Below are 25,343 nucleotides of genomic sequence, written 5' to 3'. Positions count from 1 at the left end.
AGGAAATAACTACATTCTTAATAAACAGAGAAGGCTGCAGCATGAGGAAGATTTTTCAGTTTTTTAAATTAATATAAATAATAACTTTATACTTTAGGGACTGTAACGTTGCTTAAGTGTTACTTGCTCTATATGTTTTCCTTCTAATTTTTGCCTAATATTTTATTACTAACAGTCATCTATGAATTTTTTTTTTCCTTTTTTGAGACAAAGTCTTGCTATTAGTTCAGGCTAGGCTTGAACCCAGGGTGATCCTCGTGCTTTAGGCTCCTGAGTGCTGAAGTTATCAGTGTGCAACACCATGCTTAGCGGTTTTATGTTTTAAGAAACTAATTAGCTTAGCATTTGTTTCTACTGATTTTAATAATAAAGTCCATGTCCCATGTATAAGCTTGAATATAAATTTTGTAATTATGTTTTTCTTTAAAATCCAAGTCAAAGCTGAATCTGAAATTGTTACGGATTGTGATGTGATATCCAACTATTATTTTTCTAATGCTATTCCTCAGGCAAATGCATTTTATTCAGTGTAATTATGAAAATGGAAATGATAATTGCTAAGACTATTCTAATTTTTAAAACAATGTTTACTCATTTCTAGAAATCAAGATTATAAGCACGCTAATTTTCATCCAGTAATGACTTTAAAAATTGTAAATTTGCAATGCATATTTCCCTCAAATTGGCATTTCAGTGAAATGCACCCAAAAATGTAAGTGGATAAAACCTTTGTAAAATCAAGTTGCTATTGCCTGTTAAAAGTCATAGAAGTTAGTCATAGTTCTTTATCCACTCTTTCTAGTTGTATTTGTTAAAGAGTAAAAGCATTATTATAACTTACAGGAAAATTTAAATAAATATTTGTACAACTGAATCATTAGCCACTCCACATGTGGAGTAGAGGACTGTGAGCCAGTGAAACAAGTAAACATAAAGACAGATGCTTTCCTTGGTCTTAGGAAATGACAGAATTTGGGACACTCTACTGTTGGCTCGCAATGAAGAGCTGTGAGGAAGGGGAAATGTCAAATTCTGCGGAATGTGAGATGGTGAAGAATGATTAGACAATATTAGAATTGGCATGATCTTTTGTAGCAGTCCAGAAATGAACCTTGGGGGTGTGTATTGTTTGTTTGTTTGTCTGTTTTGCTTTAGATTTTATAGTTTTATTATAAACAGAACAAGGGTACAGAGGTATAGAAAAGAGTATATTTATAAATGGAAAGAACTCAGTTGTAAAGAAATACAAGAAGGAAGATATCAGTTGAGGTAGAAATGATGAGATTCAGGTCATGGTAGACAAGAAAATAACAAAGGCTATCTTTGACGATATGATTCATGTACTGTAAAGTTAAAATGATACAGAAAATATATTTATCTGATATGAATTGGTGCATTAAGACACATTTTAAGAGAGGTGGTCTTGGTTTTGGAGTTAAGTCTTTGCTATATTTCAACTATCAGACCCATCCATAAACAGATGATTGTCACATGTACTCATAAGCCAAACAAAAGCATATTTTCGGGCTATTGTTTTGATTTTCCTTCACTTTATTCAAAAGCATGTCAGGATGTGATGATACAGCTATGTCCACACTTTTAGAGGTGATTGCAATCTAGTCTAGGTGAAAGAGACCAGCTAATGACCTAACCACATACAAATTACTTTAGTCAGGATGAGTTTTTGAGGGAAGCAACACCAACTTGTGCTTCACACACCGAGAAGATAAACGTAGAATGGAGAGAAAACAGAGGGAGTTACAGTCTAAACTGTAATTCTAAAGTGCCAAAGCGCCTAAACATAGGAACTGTTTTGTGTCCATCCAAATTCAGAACTAGAAAAACACATGAACTAGTTGCCAAAAAAATAAAGGCTTAACAAGAAGATCAAGTCAGAAGGTAGAACAAGGTCCATTGTCCTGATTAAGACTTGAATTGAACTTTTCAAGTACTCTAAGATGCCATTCAGTAGAGGAATGGTATGATAAAATTGGCATTTCAGAAAGATTTAACATAACTGATTGATGGAAGGGAGATAAAACTGGTTGTGGTTGAATATCCGTACTCTAAACTGCTTGACTTAAGAAAGGAATCTTTTAGAATTTGGTCTTCTTCTGATTTTGGAATATTTGCACATATATACTGTGATATTTGGGGGATGGAACCCAAGTTAAAGCATAGTATTCAATTATGTTTCACATACACTTTACATACAGGGCTTGAAGTTAATTTATACAATATTTTTAGTATACCTGTGTTCTGGCTATGATTGATCATCACTGATTGTGACATTGTGTTGCACTGAAAAACTTTCAGATTTTAGAGCACTTTAATTTTGGATTTTCGAATTAAGGATGGACAACCTATAAGACTGAAAACAATCTAAGACAAGTAATGCAATTTATGTGACACAAAATAATCACAAAGAATGTACATTCATTAGAACTTCTCTCATCAAGTTATGCTTAGGTAAACAAAATACAATTTTCCTTGAAACAAGAAGTCTGAATGAGTTCTTTATGTGTATACAGTATATTAACAAAAAACAGCATAGCTTTATCTCCAAATACAGAGTTAAATATTACACTTAAGTCCTCTATTTGTGAATAACAATGTTTTTCTTTTGAGAGATTTATAGCTATATGTTTACTCTGAAACCTGAAAGAGACAAGTAAGATATTTTTAGTAGTATATTCCAAATTTTTATGCAAGCCAGAACAATGAATATCATTTTGATACTTTAAGAAAGTACCCTTAATTCCTCAAAGTGTGAGTTAACAAATCAATTTTTGCAACTCAGAGAAACAAAAAGTTAAAAAATACGAGCTAAAATTTATAATGTCAAACAGTTTCTCCAGAATATAATGTGAAAAGTCTTTTACGCCAAAAACGCATCAAAATATTCTAAACATGAGTAAGCAGGTAATTCTTGACCTCTAGGGTCTTAACACCTTAATAAGACAACATAAATTTGCAGCTTGATGTTGAAGTCCTAGTATTTTATTTAATATGCTTTCAATCTGAAGTGACTAACTTCTTTATATTTCAAATTGTTCTGAGATAAGAAAGATCATCCATATCTTTTATTTCTTCACGAGTAGAAACAAACTGAAACACTGTGAAAGTGCCTAGTAACAGCATACCACAAATTTCTCAGTTTTCATTACATGTAAATCTTTTTTCTGTTGGGTTAGGATTGAAGCATATTCATGGTGTGAAAATAACACCTATCATTTGAAATAGTATTCATTTTCTGGTTAGGAAATGTGGACCATTCTTTCGGAATTGCAGTTAAACATGGTGTGCTGTGGAACAAATACTGTAAACCAGTTTGGTTTCCAACTTCCTTGTCTGCTCTGTCAAATGAGGCTGCTGAAATAAATGATCTCATATATGCCTTTTGGGCTCTGATACTCTATGCCTGTATCTTCTTGTGATTTAGCAGACTCCTTTAGAATAAGTCCTGTCAGCTTCCATTGTAATCTGAATTATGTTTCTTCTAATGGCCATATTCTAGGAATACATTTTTCCTCATCAGCGTAGTTGTGCAGTTGTCCTTTGACCTGGCTGTTTCGTTTCCTTTGGACCTGGAATATCACGGGTTTCTTAGGAACACTTCAAGTACAAAAGATGTAGGTAAAGAGTATCAGTGCTTAGTCAGAGTAAAAGAAACATAATTTTATAGAGTCGTACAGGTGATTGTAAATGTGACAAGATCAGGGTTATGAGAGGCTACAGTAGGTACAAGGTATAAAGACCCAGTAAACTGCAAGTATTGTGGCAAGAAATCATTTACCATAGTTGTGGAGAAAAGACCCTAACATTTTTGTCAGAGATAACAAATCTCAGTTCCCATATTTACTTCATTAGCAATTACCAACTTTCTTGTACTTACCGAACACAATCTTTACATAATATTTGCCTTATTCTGTTCCAGGAACCTCACAGATACACCTACATGTGCAGTGCATTCAGTAGGGTATCACATTGTAATCATGATTATAGGATGTTTATGCATGGAAATTACCTCTGTTTTTAATAGAGTACATTTTGTTGTTTGTGTGATCCTGTGTTCTAGTTTGTGTATGTCCATGTGATTTTCCATGCAGTGAGTATAGGTACTGTTTTAGAATTGGAACAAAAAGAATTTTAATTTAAAATTTATTTTTTAAAATGTGAAGAACACATGTTGGAAGTGTGACATCATTCTGAGAATATGGAGAATTAGTTTTATATTTCAGCTGTAACACTTTGATATTGAGCACGTCATTATAAAATATATACATATTTGACTTGTGAGATTTTATAACCTGTAATTTTACATGTTTTCTCAGAGGTGCCAACTGTTATTGTAGCTGCTGTTTTGGTTCTGTTTCATTTTTCTGAGGCCTAATATATATTTTTGATATTTAAAACCATTTGAAATTGCATTATTGGAGGATACAGTTTTAATTCCGTGTCTTTTGATTCAAAATTTGGTTCAAACTCCAACTTTAAATATTTAGTACTGAAAGAATTCCTCCCCCCTTATTTATAAAATACAGCTACTAATGCCTCATTATGTAGGTATTCTTTAAGATTTGGATAATACGGATGTATGTAGTACCAGGTACTATATAACTGATAGCTAGCACATTTAATGTATTATGCACGTGATGAACCTAAAGAAAACTGTCTTAAGACAGAAGTGTTCAGGTGATCTTATAAAAAGTAAAATTTAATTATTGTAGTAAGATTCATAAATTTTTAGGAAACAACTGAAAATTAGAATCATAATTATTTTTGAAAATTTGCATCACATTGTGTATAATAATCTGAATATTATAGTTATAAAAATAGAAAAATCTGTATATTTTATATTTTAAATTGGAAGTAGTATTTCCATTAATTTGTTATACTAATTCAATAAGTATTTTTTTAATGGAAGATTATCAAGTGATCACTAGGTTCTAAGTTTGGAGCAATTTTATTAAGTACTAGGGAAACAAAGACAAATTACATGGCCGATTGTATTAGGACTTTAAAAAGAAAGACATATGCTGAGAATAATAACCGAATGAATACCAGGACAGTAATAATAGAGATAGGATAAAATCTGTGCTGCCAGTGAGACAGAATCTGTGTGTTATAAAAATGAATGAAACTGAATGCTAAGGTAGTTCTGTTAAGGAAGGGGAAATAATGCCTAACAGAAACGTCTTATATACATCATAGATTTCCTTACCTTCATTCTTGTTTTTTTTTTTTTTTTTTTTTTTTTTTTCATTTTTACTGGTACCAGGGATCGAACTCACGACTGCCTACTTACAAGGCAGGTGCTTATGCCGCTGAGCTAAATGCCCAGCCCCCCTTACCTTCATTCTTAATGCTCATCATCCTACCAAAGATTGTATGCATACACTTTTTAAGATTTTTAGCTTTGGTGATTAAGATTATTAATACTAATGCTGTTTTTTACTCACTTGTTTATTTTTTAATATGTGCCTCACCTTTACAGCACTTTAGCTTCTCAGAGTGCCCAAATATGATCTTTTGAATGAAAATTAAGAGCAAAGCTTGGGATGCTTAATTTAGTGGCTTTCATATAATGACATTGTTGTTCTAGTCTTTCATTGTCTGAGGAGACTGATTTTTAGATCTTCAATACTTTTACTATATAAAAGATAACTAAGCATATCTTAATAGTTTGACATAAAACAATACTGAATGAAAATTTGTATTTTCATGTTTATGAAACACACCTTTAAACTCATAGCTTAACTAAAAATACAGAGAAGAGGTCAGCATAGCTTATTGATAGAAATCTAAATAGTATAGTGTCCTTTTTACACTTATGTCTAAATGCCAACTCTTCTAGTGAATGTTTTGATTTGGGTGTGTTGTTAAAAGTCAGAATGAAAAATGAATCAGTCTTAGAATTTTCTGATGTCCTTGAACTGTTTTGGAAACCCCCAGATCTGCTTGCAGTGAATACTGGTTACCTAACATGAGTATATCAATGCAGCAGATCATACTGCTTGTTTAAACATAGATGATTCCAAAGCCAAAGATATTTCTTTCAATTTGGGCTATTTAATTAATTAACTAGTTAATTAATTAATTTTGCAGAGATGGAGTTCAAGCCCAGGGCCTTCCGCATAGTAGCCAAACACTCTACTACTGAGTTACATTCCAGTCTAATTTTGGTTCATTTTTAGTTAGTACGGTTTTAGGGACAGTTAAAAAGCAATTGTCCATTTGACACACATTTTGTCAGTTTGACACACATTTTCTCAGTTTAACTGAGAAAGTATACATACTTTATAATTTTCCTTAGCTCTTCTCCTAAAACACATAATCTTATAACAGTTTTATAACAAAATACCTTCAACATTTCTGGTAGAAACAGCGCATTAAAATCAAAACACCTAAAGTGATTATACTGAGATGAGATTCAGTACCCACCTACAAAATGCAAGTGGCAGCTTTGTTTATTTGGCATCAGTCATCACAAGCACTTGTTTAACTGCAGACTCTACAGGCAAAATTATCCACATTTTAGAACTATGTCAATCCCTACACTACAGCCCTGTGTTTCCAAGAACTCCTTTGGAGCATCTGGAGTGGTCCTAGAAGACTGAGGGATCAAATGCTGCTGGGAGCAATTTCTCCATGCCTGTAACGTGCAGAATACACAGGATAAGCCACGTTATTGTTCCGTTTAGCACTACTAATTTGACAAAGACATCAGGCATAGACAAGTATCAACATTTGTCAGAGTTTCGTATGTAGTGGAATAAAGATATGAGAACTTTAAACCGGAGCAATGAAAGCATTTAGTTCCACCTAAGAAATCATATGAAGTGCAGCAATAGATAGTAGCTCTTAATTTTCAAAACAAATATCCTCCTTTTAAATTGAGTACGGGAGGGTTTTAGGTCATTTCAGACAAAAACATCAACATAAACGTAAACAAGGACATAGCTAAAAGAGCTGATGTGTCTTGCATCTATGATAGGCAATGGGATGAAAAGAGTGAATATTTTGAAAAGACTAGGAACAATTTAAGGGAGTGGGGGTTAAGAATCCTAACTCCTGTCACTAGTTAGGGTAATAACAGGATCAAAGGTGAACTTTAACAGCATAATGGAATCTGTGAAACAGAGAAGTGATAGAGTGTTCTTTATGATAAAGGACTCACAAAGCATTGTCTTTCAATATACTTTATCAAAGATACATGGTAAAAAATGCCACACACACAAAGGACTGACACAAATTTTCATGAAACTATATGAAAGGAATATTTTCATTTTCTATTATAATCCACTATATTCTTTGTCATTGTTTTCAAAATTGCTTATCAGTGAGATCAAAATAACACATGACACACCAGTGGACCTAATTAATTGTTTTAAAATTATGTAGAAGGTTATTGCAGTAGTAGGACCAATAAACACAGAAATGCTTTAGCTGATAATATTGACAGGAACAGAGATGAGGAAATGAATTCCAAACAGATACCTGACATGAATTTTTAGGGTTTTATAATGTATCAGATGTGGGGAAAAGGAGTCATGGGGATCAAGGCCTTTCAAGTAAGTCAAAGTGCGAGTTTAAAGTAGAGCTTCAGGGCAGTCCTTTTGGGTAAGGAATGTGTTCTAGCATGTGATATCAGAAGCAGTTTTGTACAGTCATGTTTGATCATTTATATTGTTTTTCTGGGATTCAATGTTAAATAACTTATACATTCCGAGTTAAAACATTTTTTTCTGAACCTTTGGTTATGCTTTCAAAAAGTAGAAAAAATTGTGTTCTTAAAAATGACAGATCAAAACAGTTATCAAGTTTTAAAATATTTCTTAAATAAGAAAATTGAATGTCAAAGCAGTGTTGCTGTAGCAGCTTTGATGGTGTCATCAGTAAAAGATACAGAGGTCAAAGATGTGCTTCCCTCTAGTTCTATAATGACGGTATACTATATTAATGCTTTCTATGCAATTTACTAACAACATGAATTGTAAAATAAAAAATTGTAATTTTTCCACATTTGTTCTCCAAGATGAATGATTAAAGTACCAACAATACTATTTCATGAATGCTGTTTTCTTCTGCTTCATGCACAACATCATTTTGAAGGACATAAACTCCATGCTGAATCAGATCCTTCTATAAATCACTAGTAACTGTTCAACCACCACAGGTCAATGGAGTAGTCAGTTTCCCTTATGATTATGCAAAGACTGCTTTATAGCGTATCTTGAGAATTCTTTTTTGGTTCTCCAACCCCTTAAATCTCCCAACAATGTAGTTTTACCTACGACAATGTATAGAAAATTCTGAAAAATAGGGACAGTTATATCTTACACCTCTCTAAAAAATAAAAAGGTCTGTATTTAATTACAAATTAAAGATTAGGTGGATATATGTGATGTTAATATTATATATAATTTAGAAACATTTATAATGATTTGAATAAATCTTAACTTTCTACTTTATATACATCCATATTCACTTTTGTTAAAAAAAAAAGAGAACTGCACGTTGTTTTTTAAGGAACTATGGCACATGGGGAAAATAATGGTATTAATCAAGTTATTTTGACAATTTATGTAACAAAAATTGCAACATTTTAACAATATGCATAAAGAGTAGAGTTCTGGAAATGTAAAAGTGCATACATTTTAAATATCCATCAACAGTTAAAATAGTTTGAGTGTAGTCAGGAATTATACTAGCTTTCAACTTCAGCTCTAGTACACAAAAACCAAATGACCTTAGGATAAGCAAACACCTTCTGTGTATGTCTCAATTTACTCTTCTTCAAGTACATGTAATTAAGAAATCACTTCTTTGTGCAATAATGAGGATTAAATGATTTTGCTTTATGTGAGTGAGTGAGTGAGTGAGTGTGTGTGTGTGTGTGTGTGTGTGTCTTTGTGTCTTTGTGTTTGTGGACAGGTGAGCATATGTATCCATGATAAAGAGTTGTTTCTGGAACTCTTCATGGATCTCAGGTTTCTCAAGTCACTGTATGAATGTATATGGTTGTATGAAGTAGTGTGGTTTTGCATACAACCTATACACATTCTCATCATATACTTTAAAATATCTTCACAGTATAATATCAATTTTATGTAGTTATGTTATATAGAATATAATCAATAAAATGTCTGTATAAATTCAGTACAGACTTTATTTTAAAAAGTGAAATGTCCGCTGTATCTAGATTGCCATGAGTTTGAATCCAGCCTGGGATATCACTGAGTTCAAAACAAGTCTGAAATATGTAGTGAGACCCTGTCTCAAAAGAAAAAAAAAAAAAAAAAGAGTGCCTAAAATAAACCCTACTATATATGTCTATATATAGTATAGAAAATATACATGTAACTTATAATTATATGTGTGTGTGTATATGTGTGTTTGTGTATATATACCTAACTTTTGTAAAGGATAGTCAACATTGTTCAATTTCTTTACAAATGTTTCAATAAAAATGAAGATATCCTTTTGAAACATTTTGAAAAAAAGATATTTCATACCCATTAGCTCTACTTATGCTAGGATCTTTTAGGTTAGTCTTTGAAAGAAAAGGAATATTATTTATATATAACATATATATTATATATATATTATATATATAATATATATTATATTTATAAATATAATATATATATATATATATATATATAAATGTGACAAGTATATGGCTGATCATGAAATAGTACATTTAACTTTATTTCTACTCATTTTGACAATATTTGGTTGATCATGTCACTAGTATTTATTGTAGCTTGAACTTTCAGCCGGTGGGCCCAGGAAGAGAAATTAGGGTGGACCAGGGAAACTACATTCTAAAAGAGGAAACTGACATAACCATATCATTATGACACAGTGCGATAAATTTAGAGGCAGAGATAAATATTCATTGGGTTACTGTTGTCTCAGTAAAGACCAAATAGCACCTGGTCAAAAACAGTAATAAAATTATTTAAACCAGGTTCTGTCACGTTGCTTTGAAGGGCCAGAAAATGCTTATCAATGGATGTTGAGCCATAAGGAACAAACATGATTTGACTGCCAACTGAAGTAGATTTCAGAATATAAGATTTTCACTTGAAGTTTTATAGGAGCTACGGATCATAAACAGCATGAGTAATCAGTGATCATAAACAGAAGGACTGATTAGAGGAGTATGAGTTTAGACATTGCAAACACCTTAAAACTGTAAAAATTCCTAGGTAATGCATAACTACAGTTTAGTACTGGCAATGAGATTAAGTTACACAGGTCATATATAGATGGAATGAAATGGATGTGTCAGACAGCTTAATCAGACACATAAAATAACCCTAAAATAAGGGCAATAAGAAGTGAACAGGACATGGAAGGGGATCTTAGATGTTTTTGCTTTGGTGATAACAGGGGTGATGGGACATAGTATTAGGGCATAAAGAAAGGAATTGGTTCATTGGTTTCCACCCTGACTGTGCTGATTTAGAGGGTCTCTGGGAAGGTCAGCGTCTGGAGCTTACTAGACAGATGAAGGTTCCCCAGTCACACTGACTGAAGGAGCCACATAATGAGCTCCTCTAAGAGGCAACATGTGGATTCAAAGAGAAGATGGGTAATACTCTATCCAAACTCTAGAAAACATTAGCAAAAAAGTGAAAAGAAGTGATTAATTGAATATTTTTTGGCCTTTTTGACTCTTTGACATCTGACCAGTCATTCTGGTTGTTTGACCAGGATTGGTGAATGTGGAAAGGTCTGCGGTCACTACAAATGAAAATGGAACAGATAGGCTCATTCTTCTCATCCTTAAAATAAGGAAGTAAGAGGGTGTGCAACAGTCTAGCCAGGTGTTCCCAGTTGTTGCCTTACAACAGGGAGAGACGGGATCAGACAGAAAGGTCTGGTGGTACCCCAGCAGGGACTGGCATGGGTGACTATTTTGGGGACCTGCTAGGTTGCTGATGGCTTTGAGATTTTCAGCTTTTTTCTAATAAATATTTTTTTTCTAATTGATTCATAGCTGTTTTCTGGCTATGGGAACAAGAAACCCCAAGAAGTAAGAATAGAAACAGGAGGTAGAGATATCACTGCAGTTCAAAAAGAAGAGAAAAATGTAAGGGGCCGGGGATTTAGCTCAGCGGCATAAGTGCCTGCCTTGCAAGCAGGCAGTCGTGAGTTCGATCCCCAGTACCAATAAAAATGAAACACACACACACACACACACACACACACACACACACACACAAAGAAGAAACAAATGTCAAGGGAAAATAATAAGGAAGGTTTTAATAATTGCATGTTTTAAAGAATAAAATAGCATTAAGTTGAAACATTTTAATTCTCACAGGTAATGCTAGTTTTAACTCTTTAAAGATATTAGTTAGGCTTGATAGCACATGCCTGTAATTGTAGCACTTGGGAGGCTGAGGCAGGAGGAATGCCATGCCTGAGCTACACGGTGAGTTGAAGGTCAGTGTGCACTACACCATAAGACCAGGTCTCAGACAAGCAAACAAACAACAACAAAAAATAGAGTTAAAGGTATTAATTCCCACTAAGTAATTAGTGAACCTTTGCTGTGAGTCTTACACAATTGGCATGCAATAAAGAACCAGACCAATTGGCTCAGGACCCTTCATTCCAGTGCTATTTTAGAATTTCCTGCCATTATTTATAAAGATACTGTCAAATGCCGGATAGAGAAAGCAGTTAGAGCCTTACCTTGATCACAGTCATGAACTGATAGAGATTGCCTTTATTTTTAATGTTTGTTAATCCTTGTCTTGATGATGTCTTCTTCTCCCTGGACTTCTTTTCACTTTGTCTTCTATTTTTTTTCTTTCATGGAAAACAAGTGCTGACTTGTAACCAGTAACACTGCTTAAATTTAATAGGCTCCCAAGACAAAGCTGCCGAATGTGACTTTTGAGTTTGATTTAAGAAAATGTGAATTTACAATGAAATACTCTGACTATAATGCTATGTTCCTATTATCCAGACTCTCCTCTGTTGGCATTCTGGGTTTTGCAATTTAGCATATGAAACAAGGCCTTTTTCTTTTGTCTTTAGCTGATCACTTAGAAACAGAAATTTTAGGCCTTTCTGTCACCCATTGCTTTGTATCAAAGAATATATTTATGTATCATACAGAAATACATTTGAATTTATTAAAAAGAATAATGTCCTAGTATTCTTCTAATGGTTTGAGAGAATTATTTCAGTATATTATTTTTTTCAAAACTATCTTCATTCCAATGCTAAATATTTGGCCTTCCAGCAATAACATTTATGGCTTGTACACATTTAATAAGTAAATCTCCAGAAAAGAAGGAAAAACACACATTTCAACTGTGTCTACCCATGCAACTGTACTTAGGACCAAACTTTCTATATTAATTTTTTTTACTCTGTTGCTTCCTTGGCATACCAGGGGATTAAGTAACATATAAAGTTTAAGAAAATGGGATTAAAAATCTGCCTCTATTTTGTAAAGTTATGTAGTCTTCAACAATTTACCTGCAACTCCATATTCTGAGCAACTGCAGCATATAGTCATAGTGCCTGCCATGGGTTCAGTGGGAGAATACCATGATATTACAGGTGCCAGGGTGCTTGTTGCATAATAAGATATCTTTAAATTCAGCTAGAGAGCTGGGAATATAACTCAATGCACAAGTGCCTGCGTGGCAAGGGCAAAGTCCTAAATTTGATTCCTGGTATACAAAAAAATTACCTTACTAATTAATTAATTAAAATAAAATAAAACTCAACTCACTTGGACATGGTGGTGCACACCTGTAATCTCAATACACGGGAGGCTGAGGCAGGAGGATTGTTGTCACTTAGAGGCCAACCTGAGTAGATAAGCAAGTTCTAGCCAGCCTGGGATATAGAGTGAGTCCCTGTCTCAGTAAACAAAACAAAACAAAACAAAAAACTTAGCTATTATTTTTCTTGCTAAAATATTTAACATTTTACATACCAGTTACCCAATTATTACAGTGTGAGGTTGAGTTAGATAACTTTAGTCGCCTGAATATTTGAAATACATGTGTGTATATATGTATATTTCATATATACATATACACACACACACACACACACACACACACACATATATATATATATATATATATATATATATATATATATTTAATATAACTGACATACATTTTCCATAATCTCTATAGAATCAAGCTAGTTCTGTTTACTTATCAAGATATCTACAGGTTCAAATCTGGGCATGGTGGTGCATACCTGAATTCTCAGCAAAGCTGAAGCAGGAGAATAATTGCAAGTTCAAGGCCAGTGTTGGCTACTGTCTCAAAGAGAGAGAGAGAGAGAGAGAGAGAGAGAGAGAGAGAGAGAGAGAGAGAGGTTTGCAGGTTGGCCCCCAACAGCCATTTAAACCCCAATTTCTTAGAAACAAAACCTAAATTCTACCACTAGTGGCTTTTATAAAGGAAAGTTAGACTTTCTCATGCTATCCCTCAAAATAATCTCCCTATTTGGCATTGCTTTTAATTTGTCTACATATATTTCAAGATTTATAATCACAATAGATTGTAAAAGGAAAAAAAGCATGATGTGAAAGAAATTAGCATATCTAGTAAGTATTATTAATGCAGGGGAAGAAATTTTGAGCTGAAAGTTTATTTCCCTTTACGTTCTCAACAACTTTTCATATAGTGAAGCATTACTTCTGCAAAATTTTTAATATTTAACTTTTTTATTTGTCAATTATATACCAACAAAGTAAAAAAATAGCTAAAATCTCACAGAGAGATATAAGATTAGTGTCCGTGCCCTGATGATTACAGTTAGAGATGGCTGAATACAGATATGAACCTGAGTATATTTTGTGCTTTAAAGCATAACCCCAACTTGGATGAATATTAGATATATTAATATTTTAAAATGGAAACATAATATATGCATTTTTTAACCTTCTTCCCCCATCATTCTCTACTCTCCCAAATCTAACTTTTTCAAATTGTAATTACAGTAAATTAGAAAAATTCTATTTTTATTTTGATTAAAATGTATACCTGACATAGTTTAATGTATGTCTGGGTGTGCTGAGCTCTGTTCCCTAGGTTTTGAGTTGGGTTTCTTGTCATGGTGGTAGTGGTGATGGTTTTAGTTCTGTGGATTTCCCTTGAAATTATATGATCTGATTCTTTCTACCCTTGCCAGTAACATAAACAAATCTGCATTTGTGAAAAAAAAAATTTCTCTTCTATTTAATCACATCATTGTGAGTTGTTTGTATTTATTTATATCAAGTTAAGGATTATATCAAATATTATGTTAACAGCAAGCATATCATACATGCTATATATTTGTATTTTGTGTGCACTGAAAATGCCAACCTTTAACATGATTTTCATCGTTATTTTTTATACTTTGTCTGCTACATAATGGCCTACCACAGCTAAATCTGTTTTTACCCCTATACTTCAAACATCAAAAAGTTTTATCAAGTACTTAATATTTTTATTAATATTTTAGAAATCATATCCCTCAGAAGATATGAAATATAGATGTTATGATCTGAGATATAGATTTTATGCTAATATTGCAGATATTAAAACCTTTTGTTTAATAACTGTTTAGAATTTTGTAAAATTCAAGGCTGTGTGACATTGGCTTTGTAAAATATGTCAGAGATTAAAATCCAAGAGTAAATGATAAAGCACCCTTTCTGCTACGTGAAGATTGATGTCAAAGACGAACATAAGACATTTTCTCCTAATTTTGAAATAAATCATAACCAGTTAAAACTCCCATCCTGAAGTCATTCCAAATTAGACTGTGATTTTCTTTGTAAACTCTGTGTATTTGAATATGTCTCCTAATCACTTTGACTTCAGCTCTTCATCTAAAGTTGAGGTAGAACTGTTTCTGACCTTAAGCAAAAATGATTAGTTTCCAGTGTACTTGGAGTCTATTTTCATATCAGAATGGTCAGAAAGTAACAGTTTGCATATTCTAGTCCCTCCTAGCAATTCTGAGAGGGTAATCACAAAGAAGAAAAAAAGATAGCTAAGAGATTCTTTCTTTCCCTTGGCTCTTCAAGCTGAGAAACAATAAGGGAGCAGACAGAATTAATAAACTTCATCTGGGAGCAGAAGATATAAAAGACTTTCTCTCATATCCCACTGGATTGGCAAATATCACACTTGTGATGAAGAGAAGTTAGCACAGGGAAGACACAATGGAATCAAGTCAAAGAGTAAAAGGATAATTACCATGTGTCTGTAAGTTGGCTGAATATTAACCAAAGTGGGAGGAGTGGTCTATAGCCTACCAGAAGTCATTTCTTTATAATTCAATCTATGTTACATCTGTAAGTATGTAATAACCACATGATATTTTTACCTCACTATCTTAGAAGGCAAATTCTGTACCCAGAACTCAGATATAAAGTACATCATGCAATGAGGAAATAGATGACTAAAAGGATAAGCCTTCTCTTACTGATACAATAAAAGTTATTAAAGTCTTATATTTGGTATAGAGCATATATTTTAAGATACCATGGATAATTCAATAGCTAGGGCTGGGGATTTAGCTCAGCGGCATAAGCGCCTGCCTTGCAAGCAGGCAGTCGTGAGTTCGATCCCTGGTACCGAAAGAAAAAAAAAAAAAAAAAAAAAAAAAAAAAAAAAAAAGATAATTCAATAGCTAGAAAAAGAATGCTGAGCAATAAACACTGTGTTAACTTTATGAACTTTCAGTAGAGGCCTGTTGGGTAAATAAAGGAGACAATTCCTGTTGGTATAGATTAGGGATATTTAAAATAAATATAGAGAAAGTTGGCAAATCTGAAAGATAATCCTTGGTGTGGAATTCTGTGTCCCCACAGCATTCATGTACATAATAATACGACTTTTCCAAGAGTTTTAAAATTAATATTTTATATAACCTTGAAATAAATGAAAATAACTTCCATTAGGACCATAAAGGAAAGTGAAAATTCATGACAAGCAGTGTGAGATCACAGAGGAAAATTCAGAGGTCTAGGATGTACTGCTGCAGGTGTTTAATCAACAAAGGGGAATCAACATGAATTGATAGCAGAGCAGTTTAGAGTACATAGGGAGTTTGAGTATCGCATCTCATTTTGTGTGTATGTTTTCATATTTTGTCAAAAACTGGTTTAGCAGTATAAAAATTAATTTGAGCAAAAATAATAGAGCTTGAGACCTCCGGATTTAGCAGTTTTTGCTTTCAAAGGCTCTGTCATTTATGACTTGGCCACACTTCCATTCTGTGAGGTTAAGAATAATGTGAGTAATCAAGTATCGCTTCATAAGTGTTTGAGACAAATTCTTGTTGCTTTTTAATATTATAACCTCTGAAATTTTTTTGAAAGAAAGATGCAAATTTTGTGATTGAGAATGCATGTATATTCTTGCTCAATAAGCAGTATTGCTGTCAGCATTGCTCTCAAGTTCATAAAATTACTGAACTTGAGGAGTGCAACACAGCTGGTTGGTTATTCTGGCTTGTTTAAGTGACATTCAGTTAAATATATGATGAAATATCAGACTTAACCGCAGAGTAACTCATTGGCCCCATGTGGACATGTTATATCCACTGAATTCTTTCCACTAAAAAAATACACTTAACACCTCCCAAGAAAATGACAAACTGGAATCCTCGATACAGCACAGGTTACATTTTATGATGCGTCTTTTTGTCTTGTGCTTTGGCTACCATTTCTCCAAGAAATATTGGGCTGTTCTGAATTCAAAAACCTTTAAATGTGAATTCATTACTCTTTCATATCCAGTTTCTCTCATAATTGTTCAGCATTCCTTAATTGCATTTTTTAGTGTCCTGTATCAACCCCATTCTCCAGAAATATCTTACGAGCTTGTTTTTGATTTTCAGTCGAAAGTTCCTAACCCCAACATTCAGATTTAGTTAATGACCCTTTTATTGCCTCCTAGAAAATGCATGTCCAGATAATTGTAATCATGTGTCAAACATAGAATGGGGGCAATATTTTTAAGTATGTGGCAAGGAAATGTAACTAAAAGTATAAAATAATTGTCTTAGTTTTACTCATCGCTGAGACAGAATACCTGAATCTGAAAGTTAGGGAAGGAAAGGTTTATTTCTTACAGTTTTTGGAGGTTTCAGACCATATACAGTTGGTTCCAAGGCAGGGTGGCATGGCGGGACTGCAGTTCATGGCAGCCACAAACAGCAAGGCATGAACCAGCAGGAGAGAGAAAGAGAGAGAGAGAGAGAGAGAGAGAGAGAGAGAGAGAGAGAGACCTTCTTCCCGCCAATACATCATATCCTGGCACCACACCTAGGCAGGTGTAGCACTCACATTGCCAATCCAAGCATGAGACAACTAACCAATCACAAAGGCTCGATTTGGTTGAGTCCATAATTGCATGCAGCTTGGGGGCCACTGGCATAAACCATGACAATAAATAACTAATATTTATCCTGAAAAGAAAAGATAATTCAGAATAAAATAGATTTTACTCCCCTCAGCTTCTTTGTTTCTAATTATTTTTGTGTTATGAAGACAGAGATTGATTTTTTTAAAGCGAGAATTCTCTGAAAGCACTGAGAATTTGTTATATCAGAAAGATATGTAGGATCCTTTCTCCCCTAACAAAGGCATGTCAATTTTAATGTTAATGAGCACCTTCTGCATTTTATATATGAAGAAATATGTCTATAATAATCATGTTCAGGAAGCATCGTTTCCTGCAGTACCCAAATTCATGATAGCTTGATTAGGATTTTGAATATCTTTAATATTTGTATGTTAATCATTTTATGACTTTAATACTTGTGTAAGTCTCCATTTCCCATGAATCTCCCAGTGGGATGTTCACTGTTGTATCAATGCATGTGTAGCAATGGTTTTACACAGCAGTCCTATTTCTGATATCTTATCATGGTAGAAATTAAAAATATTAGTTATTGTTTTAGGGAGAAATAAATAATTTATTATATGATAGAAAGTATGTAAATATGCATAGAAATTGAAAAGATAGTAATCTTTTTTCTATAATACTTTTATTTTCTTTCAGTAGCTCACTCTAGATAACAGAATTTGCTTAACAGGTTGTAATGAAAGAGATTAGTTGTTATAACTAAATGTTTCAAGAGATATAGGAAGCAATAAGATGTACTAAGAAAGATAAAGCAGGATAAACAAGCAGTATTCTTAGTAGTATGACACATGTTTAAATTAAAACTTAAGCTATTTGAGGATTTATTTAAGATGGCAAAATGTACAACCTGGAGCAGTGTGAGAACTTGTAGTGAAATCAGACTTACAAAGGGCTGAAATAATAAACCTATTGAATTTTGATCTCCTGGATAGGTTGATAAAAGACAGAAAAATAGAAGTTCTATTTTTTACTGTGTATATGTATGTGATGTGTGTGTTCTCACAAAGGTATAGATTGAATATATTCAAGTAGTTTCTTCCAAGATAGTGATTCTTTGTTATTAAAAATCTTATTTTCATACAGGACCTGATTAAAATCTGCCTTTTTACAAATATTCACAAATAAATAACAAATAAATATCCAAAGATAAATGTTATGAAATCAAAGCATCACAAATTAATTAAAGACAAACTCAAACTACTCTCCAAAGTTGTCTTGTAAGATAAGATTGGAATCAAACTGCAAAAGTAAGATCAAGTACAACCTCTTTTTAAGGCCTTGTGGTTCCTGTGGTGAGATTATAATCACAAACCCTGTTTTCTCCTATATATGTGTCCCTTAGAGATGCATATGGCTTAACAAAGAAAGGAGATGCCTTAAGAATGTCAAAAGGTCCAGGAAAGCTGATATTTGATCTGATAGCAAAGGCTTTCTACATTAGTTATAAATCTCAGGAAGTCATACTAATTAGAATACCTTCATTTTTCTCACTTTATCATTTTGTCCCACAGAAAGCAATTGTAAATATGTCTGTGGAAAATGCTATAAGAAATTGTACTGTCCCCTTAACCTTGGAGTGTAGAAAAGCCAGATTACTTAGGCATATGTATAAAGTTTTTGAAAAGTCTTGAATGTGGCCAGCAGTGCGGATTGGAATGTCACGTCCCATGTGTTTTAGTTATGAAACAGCGCATGGTTTAGATTGCCCATCCCATGGAAAAACCCCTTGTAAATTTACTGTCATACATTCACTTAATATGAGTTCACATCATGTGGTCTTATGAACATAACTGTTAAAAATAGTTTTAAACAACAGGTTGAATATAAGTGGCAACATGAACTTTGTGCTGGGAGTGCGTCTCTGTTGAAAACAACATTCCTTAATGTATAGCAAGTCAGTGCAGATATAGTTTACCAGGCAGATTGTCCTTAGACTTTTTTTTTTCACCTGGTTAAAAACAAAACAAACAAAAACAAAAAACGTTCTTCATTCTTCCTTTCCATATGCACCATTTATGAGTGAAAGTTTCATATTTATTTTTCATCTGTCCATTCATGTTTTTCCTCTTCAGGTGTAATCTAGCTCCTGTGGTGGAGTTTGCTGCAGATGTGGGAACTAAATCAGATTTTATAACCATGAATCCATCAGTTGTGCAAAGAGCATTTGGAGGCTTTCGGAATGAGAGTGACAAAGCAAAATTTGTGCATAGACTTTCCATGCTGAATGACAGTGTCCTTTGGATCCCCGCTTTCATGGTCAAAGGAGGAGAGAAGCACGTGGAATGGGTTAATGCGTTAATCCTTAAGAATAAACTGAAAGTGCGCACTGCCTATCCATCACTGAGACTTATCCATGCTGTCAGAGGGTAAGTGACTGGAAAGGACCAGCCTGTCCTTGGCACACTGCAACACATAGCTAATTTTCCCTAAGCAAAAAGGAGCTCCAGTATAGCCTCCAATATGTGTGATTCCTTGTTCCATAACGGTTACCTCACTCTCAGGCATGGGTTTTATTTGTATGTTTACTATTGTAACTTATCTTCTTTATTGAAAAGCAGAATTGTGGAACACTGCACTTATTTTTGTCTGCTCATGAACAAACTGCTCATCTCTCTTTTTGGTGCTAAAGAGGAATGAGAACCCATGGTAAAACTGACTTGTTTAGAATGACAGAATCTACAACAGGAGTGCTAACTGGCTAATGGGCAATTTCACAGAAGTGTACATGTTATAAGGAGCGGTTAAGTCCCATCTATATCTAAGAGGCCTGGAAGTATGAGAGAAGGTTGGCTGAGATAGTACACTTTAAGCCACAGATGTGACTTTTATGGATTAAGTAAACATTTCTCTTTTAAACATAAGCTTAAGAGAAAACTATGGTAAAAAAAAAATCTTTTACTGAGAAGAGGAAACTAAATTAAAGTTCAAATCCAGTAACACACACAATTGTGTTTAAAATTGATCATTCATATATAAGCAACCATATGTACTTATTGAAAGTATATTCATTGCCCAGTACTTTACACAGAAAGTTGATTAAGATCTGATCACTCTTTAAGGAATGCACAGAAGTTATGGTAGAAAATGTGGCATATACTACTCTTGAGACATAATAAAGGAATACATTTTCAAGAGTATATTTTCTGCATTTAATACCAAAAGCAAAACATGAAACAGAAACAAGATTGAAACAATGGATTTCCAGTATGTTAGGGTCCAGTTAAAATTATATAAAGTTAACAACAGTGGAATTTGTACAGGTATTTACAGACTTTGCTGTGGACAATGTCTGACTGTATTGCTCTGGCTGGCCGCCAGTTCCTGGGCTGAAGCAATCCAGTGTCTCAGCATCTTGAGTATCAGGTCAAGAGACAGGCACCACTATCCCTGGATCAGATATCTTTAAACATAAAAATTGCAGATCCTTTAAGTAATTTATCAATCCCCTTCTTCTTTGTTTCGTGTTATTTACTTTTCTTCCAAAGCCATTTGAATGTGAAGTATGTCACTGATTCCTGTATGTTGTAGTCTGAAGACCCAAGACAACATCTGACCACTGTCCAAGCAAATGATGTGCTTTGTTTCGGGTGCTTTTTAGGTATTTTTGACTGGATTGCTTTTGAGTTTTCCACAGAGAATGTGTCTTACCATCCTCCTACTCATATATTTGCATAATCCTTCCTTAAAGTCAAGGGACTGAGTTCTGAGCCATTGCCAAGTATGTAAAAGTAGCTCTAGTGTCACCTATCGCTTCAAATGAGATGGAAATGTGTACACACAATGTGCCTAAAGGCAATTTTGTTTATGGAACTAATGAAACTAATGCATCAACGTGTGCAATATTCTATTTCAACATAAAGTACTCTGAAATAGAAAAGATTTATATGAAGTGAAAGCAAAGACAAACTCCTTAGAAACCTGTTAAGTATTTATTTTATCTCTCTTGATTTATCTCTCTGAAACCTCGTGGTTACTGCACTTTGGTAAAATAGTTTCATATCCTCTCTTGATTACTGAAGTTTGTTAATTCTCATGAAAGCTTACAGTAAATGCATTTTGGAATGAACCTAATTCCAATGCTTAAAATATGCAGTCCCTTCCAGGTACTGTAGTTACTAAAAGTTAAGATATTTGTCCTATCTTGTCACTAAATTGTAATAATTATTTTTAAAAATAATTGTAACTAGTCTGACATTGTCGTGATAGACTATTTTTATGTGTTAATCAGAATAAACAATTGGACTGAAAACTCACACATGATAATTAATATTAATAAAACTATACAATATTCTATAATGTCCTCATCATAGCAAGGCATTTTAAAGATACCAGCATTAGTGTATTGAACATTTTCATCAAGTTGATTTTTAAGAGAATAAAACTTTAGTTCAAATAGATGTTTAGCATTTTTTTTTTTTGTCTTTTTCCTTTTTATCGGTACCAGGGATCGAACTCACGACTGCTTGCTTCCAAGGTAGACATTTATGCCACTGAACTAAACCTCCAGCCCCCATGTTTAGCATTTTTACACAATAAGAATTACTTTTATTTTTTTCTTTACCATTTTGTGGACAAGCTTTTACCATCATATTTGAAAATCTTATGCTCTTTTAAAGTTGAATGAAAGGATCATTATATATTATATATATACTTTTTCTATGTGTATATGCATGTGTATGTATATAGCGAGAGACTACACATGGAGATTAGAATATATATATATATATATATATATATATATATATATTAGGTATAGTATATTTATACATGTGTGTCTACTGTATTTTTCAAATATACAACAATTTAACTACATAATCCAAGAATATATTTTCACAATTCATGTTTATTAAGTTATGCGTTTTATGAAAGCTTCATAATTATAAAAAAATCATAGAAAAAGCAAATTCAGTAACAAACATCTTTCTATAATTTTATAATTAACTTGCTTTTTTATTTTTGTTACCAGGAATTGAAATCATGACCTATAATTTTATAATACTTGCTTTTTATTTTTGTTACCAGGAATTGAAATCATGACCTCGTGCTTCACAAGCATGTGCTCATGCTTGTGAATCAGGCATTGTGCCACTGAGCTATATCCCAAGCCTATGATACACACACACACACACACACACACACACACACACACATACACACACACACACATGCTCATGTACATATTTAAGCAGAAGAAACACTCATAATAGGGTGGGTTAAATTAATTATTGTTAAATATGCTAAAATTAGTTTTCTACCAAGAGGAAAGTACTTTAAAGAAGGAATATTTCAATGAACCATTTCTATCATTATTGTGATTAAAATGTACATGTGCCACTTTAGGAGGTTATAGCGATAATATTCCCGAAGATGCGTGAGAAAATTAAGTACAAACATTTTTGACCACTCAAATATTACATGAGTAGGACAATTTAGAGTATAGAATTGGCAAAACTTGAAGCTCAAATGAATCTAAATTATTCTGTCAATATCCCTATTTTGATGACCAAGACTAAAGATATTTAAATAATCTTTTATTCTACTTTCAGTTACAATATTCAAATCAGAAAGGAAGAAGTTATTTCAAACTTTCTTAAGAATAGTATTACTAAATAATGTGGAAAATTTCTCTATTCTGATGTTTTTAGTTTGTTTAAAGTTTGCAAAGCTTTTAAAGACAACATTTTTCAGGACCTTCAAAATATATATTTGAACCCCAATTCAAACAACAATGCTGTAGATTATTAGATGGTTTCAAAGATTTCAAACAAAAATTTTTCATAGAAATGACATCTCAGGTAGTTATGTAGCCAATTCCTTATTGTATACTACTATCATTTAATGTATTCTCAGAAAGAATGTAATATATGCCAATGTATATTGTTTTATGATATACTCACAGTATCCGTGTATATTATGACATTTATTTTGTTTCATTAGACATTTTGTAAGTCAATAATATAATTGTCGTTCCACATAGTGATGACACATTGCTGACTCACATTCAACATGCTGTCACTTGGGGGTTTTCAGACATTAGTTTTACTATAAGTGAAAGACAGCAAAAATTCCCTTTTATAAGATTATGTTATCAGTATTTTATTCTACACTGCGTTTATTTCTCAGAATTGCATTTTCTTTTGAGAACATAGAAATTTTTGCATTATTACTTTATGCAGAATATAAGCTAGTAATTCCTTGATCTCTGTATTTTTCGAGTCTCATTCTTACTTCTTCATTTTAAAATAATTAGGTTCAACAATGGAATTCATTTAATGTATGGTCTGAATTTTCCAGGGTTTTACTGGATTATTGTGGTTATTTTTGTTTTCTAGTCACGTTATTCCTAAAATAGGTATGTTATGTGGTGTTGAAAATTCAAATTTCTACCTAAAATAGGAGGGAAAAATAATTCTTACAGAAATCAAATCAAATGACTTCTCTAGTTGACCTTTCATTTGGGTTGCTCACTGAGTTGGTGAAAAATATTATGCTATTGACTAAAAGGGAAGAAGCCAGTCATGCTGACACCTTTGTATAATTACATTTGCTCAGAAGTCTTGCGGGATGAGCACTTAAGCCCAGGAGTTTGAGAAAAGCTTGAGAAAGACAGCAACACCTTGTCTGAAGGCAAAAGAAAACAAAACAAAAAAGAGAGAGAAAGAAAAGAAAATAAACATCATTCATTTTTCTAGAAAGTGTGATTTTTAACAAGTAGATTATGTTTTATATGTCTTCTAGCATTGACTTTTTCAGTTTTATGGTTATCACAAAAATAACCTTTCTCAAATTTCAGTCACTGCTTATTTTTTAGATGTTAAAACATGTCTATTTTAGACATGTGTACTTGTGAAAGGCTATATGAAATTAAGATGTTCCTCCCCAGATTAACTTCATGTGAATGTCATAGATTTGCCTAACAATTTGAATCAAAATAGGCTCTCATAGAGTTACTAGTAAAAATACAAACTCAAATACATATATCATTTCTAACCCTCACGAATTGGGTTCCATAGAGTCATTCAAATGGATTGTTTTAGAGTACAGAAGCAACAAAGAATCATACATGCAAAAGAAATTAAAAAAAAAAAACTACAAAAATGGAAATACTCTAAGTACTTTCTGAAATTGGCTTATTTGTTTTAAATTTAGTCTTATACTAGAAACATTTCCATATGGCTTCTATTTTGACCTGTTGTCAACACAGCTGTAATATTTTTCTACAAAATATGTGTGCTAGTTTAATGTTTCATAGTAGATCAATATTGCATAGTAGGCATTTTAAACCAAAAGAGATTTTCATGACAGGATATTTCTTTCGTTTGATGGAGGACTGATTTACACACTATTAGCACTTTAGTGTTTTCTGATAATTAACCTTGTGACTCTTCAGACACAATATTTTTTTCCTGACAACTCCCATTGTTTATATTGTGTGTGGAATGTGGTGGTGTAAGTGATTTACATCTGAGGTGATAGTCATAAATTATGACTCAAATTATGGCTCAAACTGGAAATGGTGGGGCATAGCTCCTGGATTGTCTTTGACCAATGCATTTCAAATTCTTTGTTATCATTCATTGAGATGAAAAGGATTTGACAAATGTCAAAAATTTCTTTGGAAGTGTGGTAGAAACCTATCCTCATGGTGTCTCCGTGATATAAGCATACTGTGGTATTAGTATATGATTTTTTTTCTTTTGTTTACATAGATCATTTCTGCTCCTTCCTTTGTGCCTGTTTAAAGGTGAATTCCAGTTAGGCACAAATCCACTAGGTTCCTTTCTCTGAGATTGACCTGGGCTGTCTTCCTTTTATTCTTCTCACAAGTGATATATGTGCCTATCAAAATACTCTTCATGCTGTGTTACTATTGTTCATATACTTTGTGGGCAAAGCCATGAAAGGAAAGATTGACTTATTTCT

The 25,343-nt window shown here is 33.0% G+C and overlaps 1 protein-coding gene across 2 annotated transcripts in view; it reads left to right on the top strand.

The window, feature by feature from the left end:
• Positions 1–25,343, top strand: part of St8sia4 (ST8 alpha-N-acetyl-neuraminide alpha-2,8-sialyltransferase 4) — an 86,212-nt gene that overhangs the window by 20,236 nt on the left and 40,633 nt on the right. The window contains exon 4 of one of the 2 annotated variants that reach the window (XM_003479392.5): positions 19,493–19,786. The exons of the other annotated variant lie outside the window; for it this stretch is intronic. Within the exon in view, the coding sequence (XP_003479440.2) occupies positions 19,493–19,786 (294 nt within the window). The remainder of the gene's footprint in view (positions 1–19,492; positions 19,787–25,343) is intronic. 2 annotated transcript variants of the gene reach the window in all.

Source organism: Cavia porcellus, unplaced genomic scaffold (assembly GCF_034190915.1).
Source record: "Cavia porcellus strain 051 isolate PalLab524CR breed Dunkin Hartley unplaced genomic scaffold, mCavPor4.1 scaffold_2, whole genome shotgun sequence".
NCBI lineage: Eukaryota > Metazoa > Chordata > Mammalia > Rodentia > Caviidae > Cavia > Cavia porcellus.
This window is presented reverse-complemented; position numbering and strand designations above follow the sequence as displayed.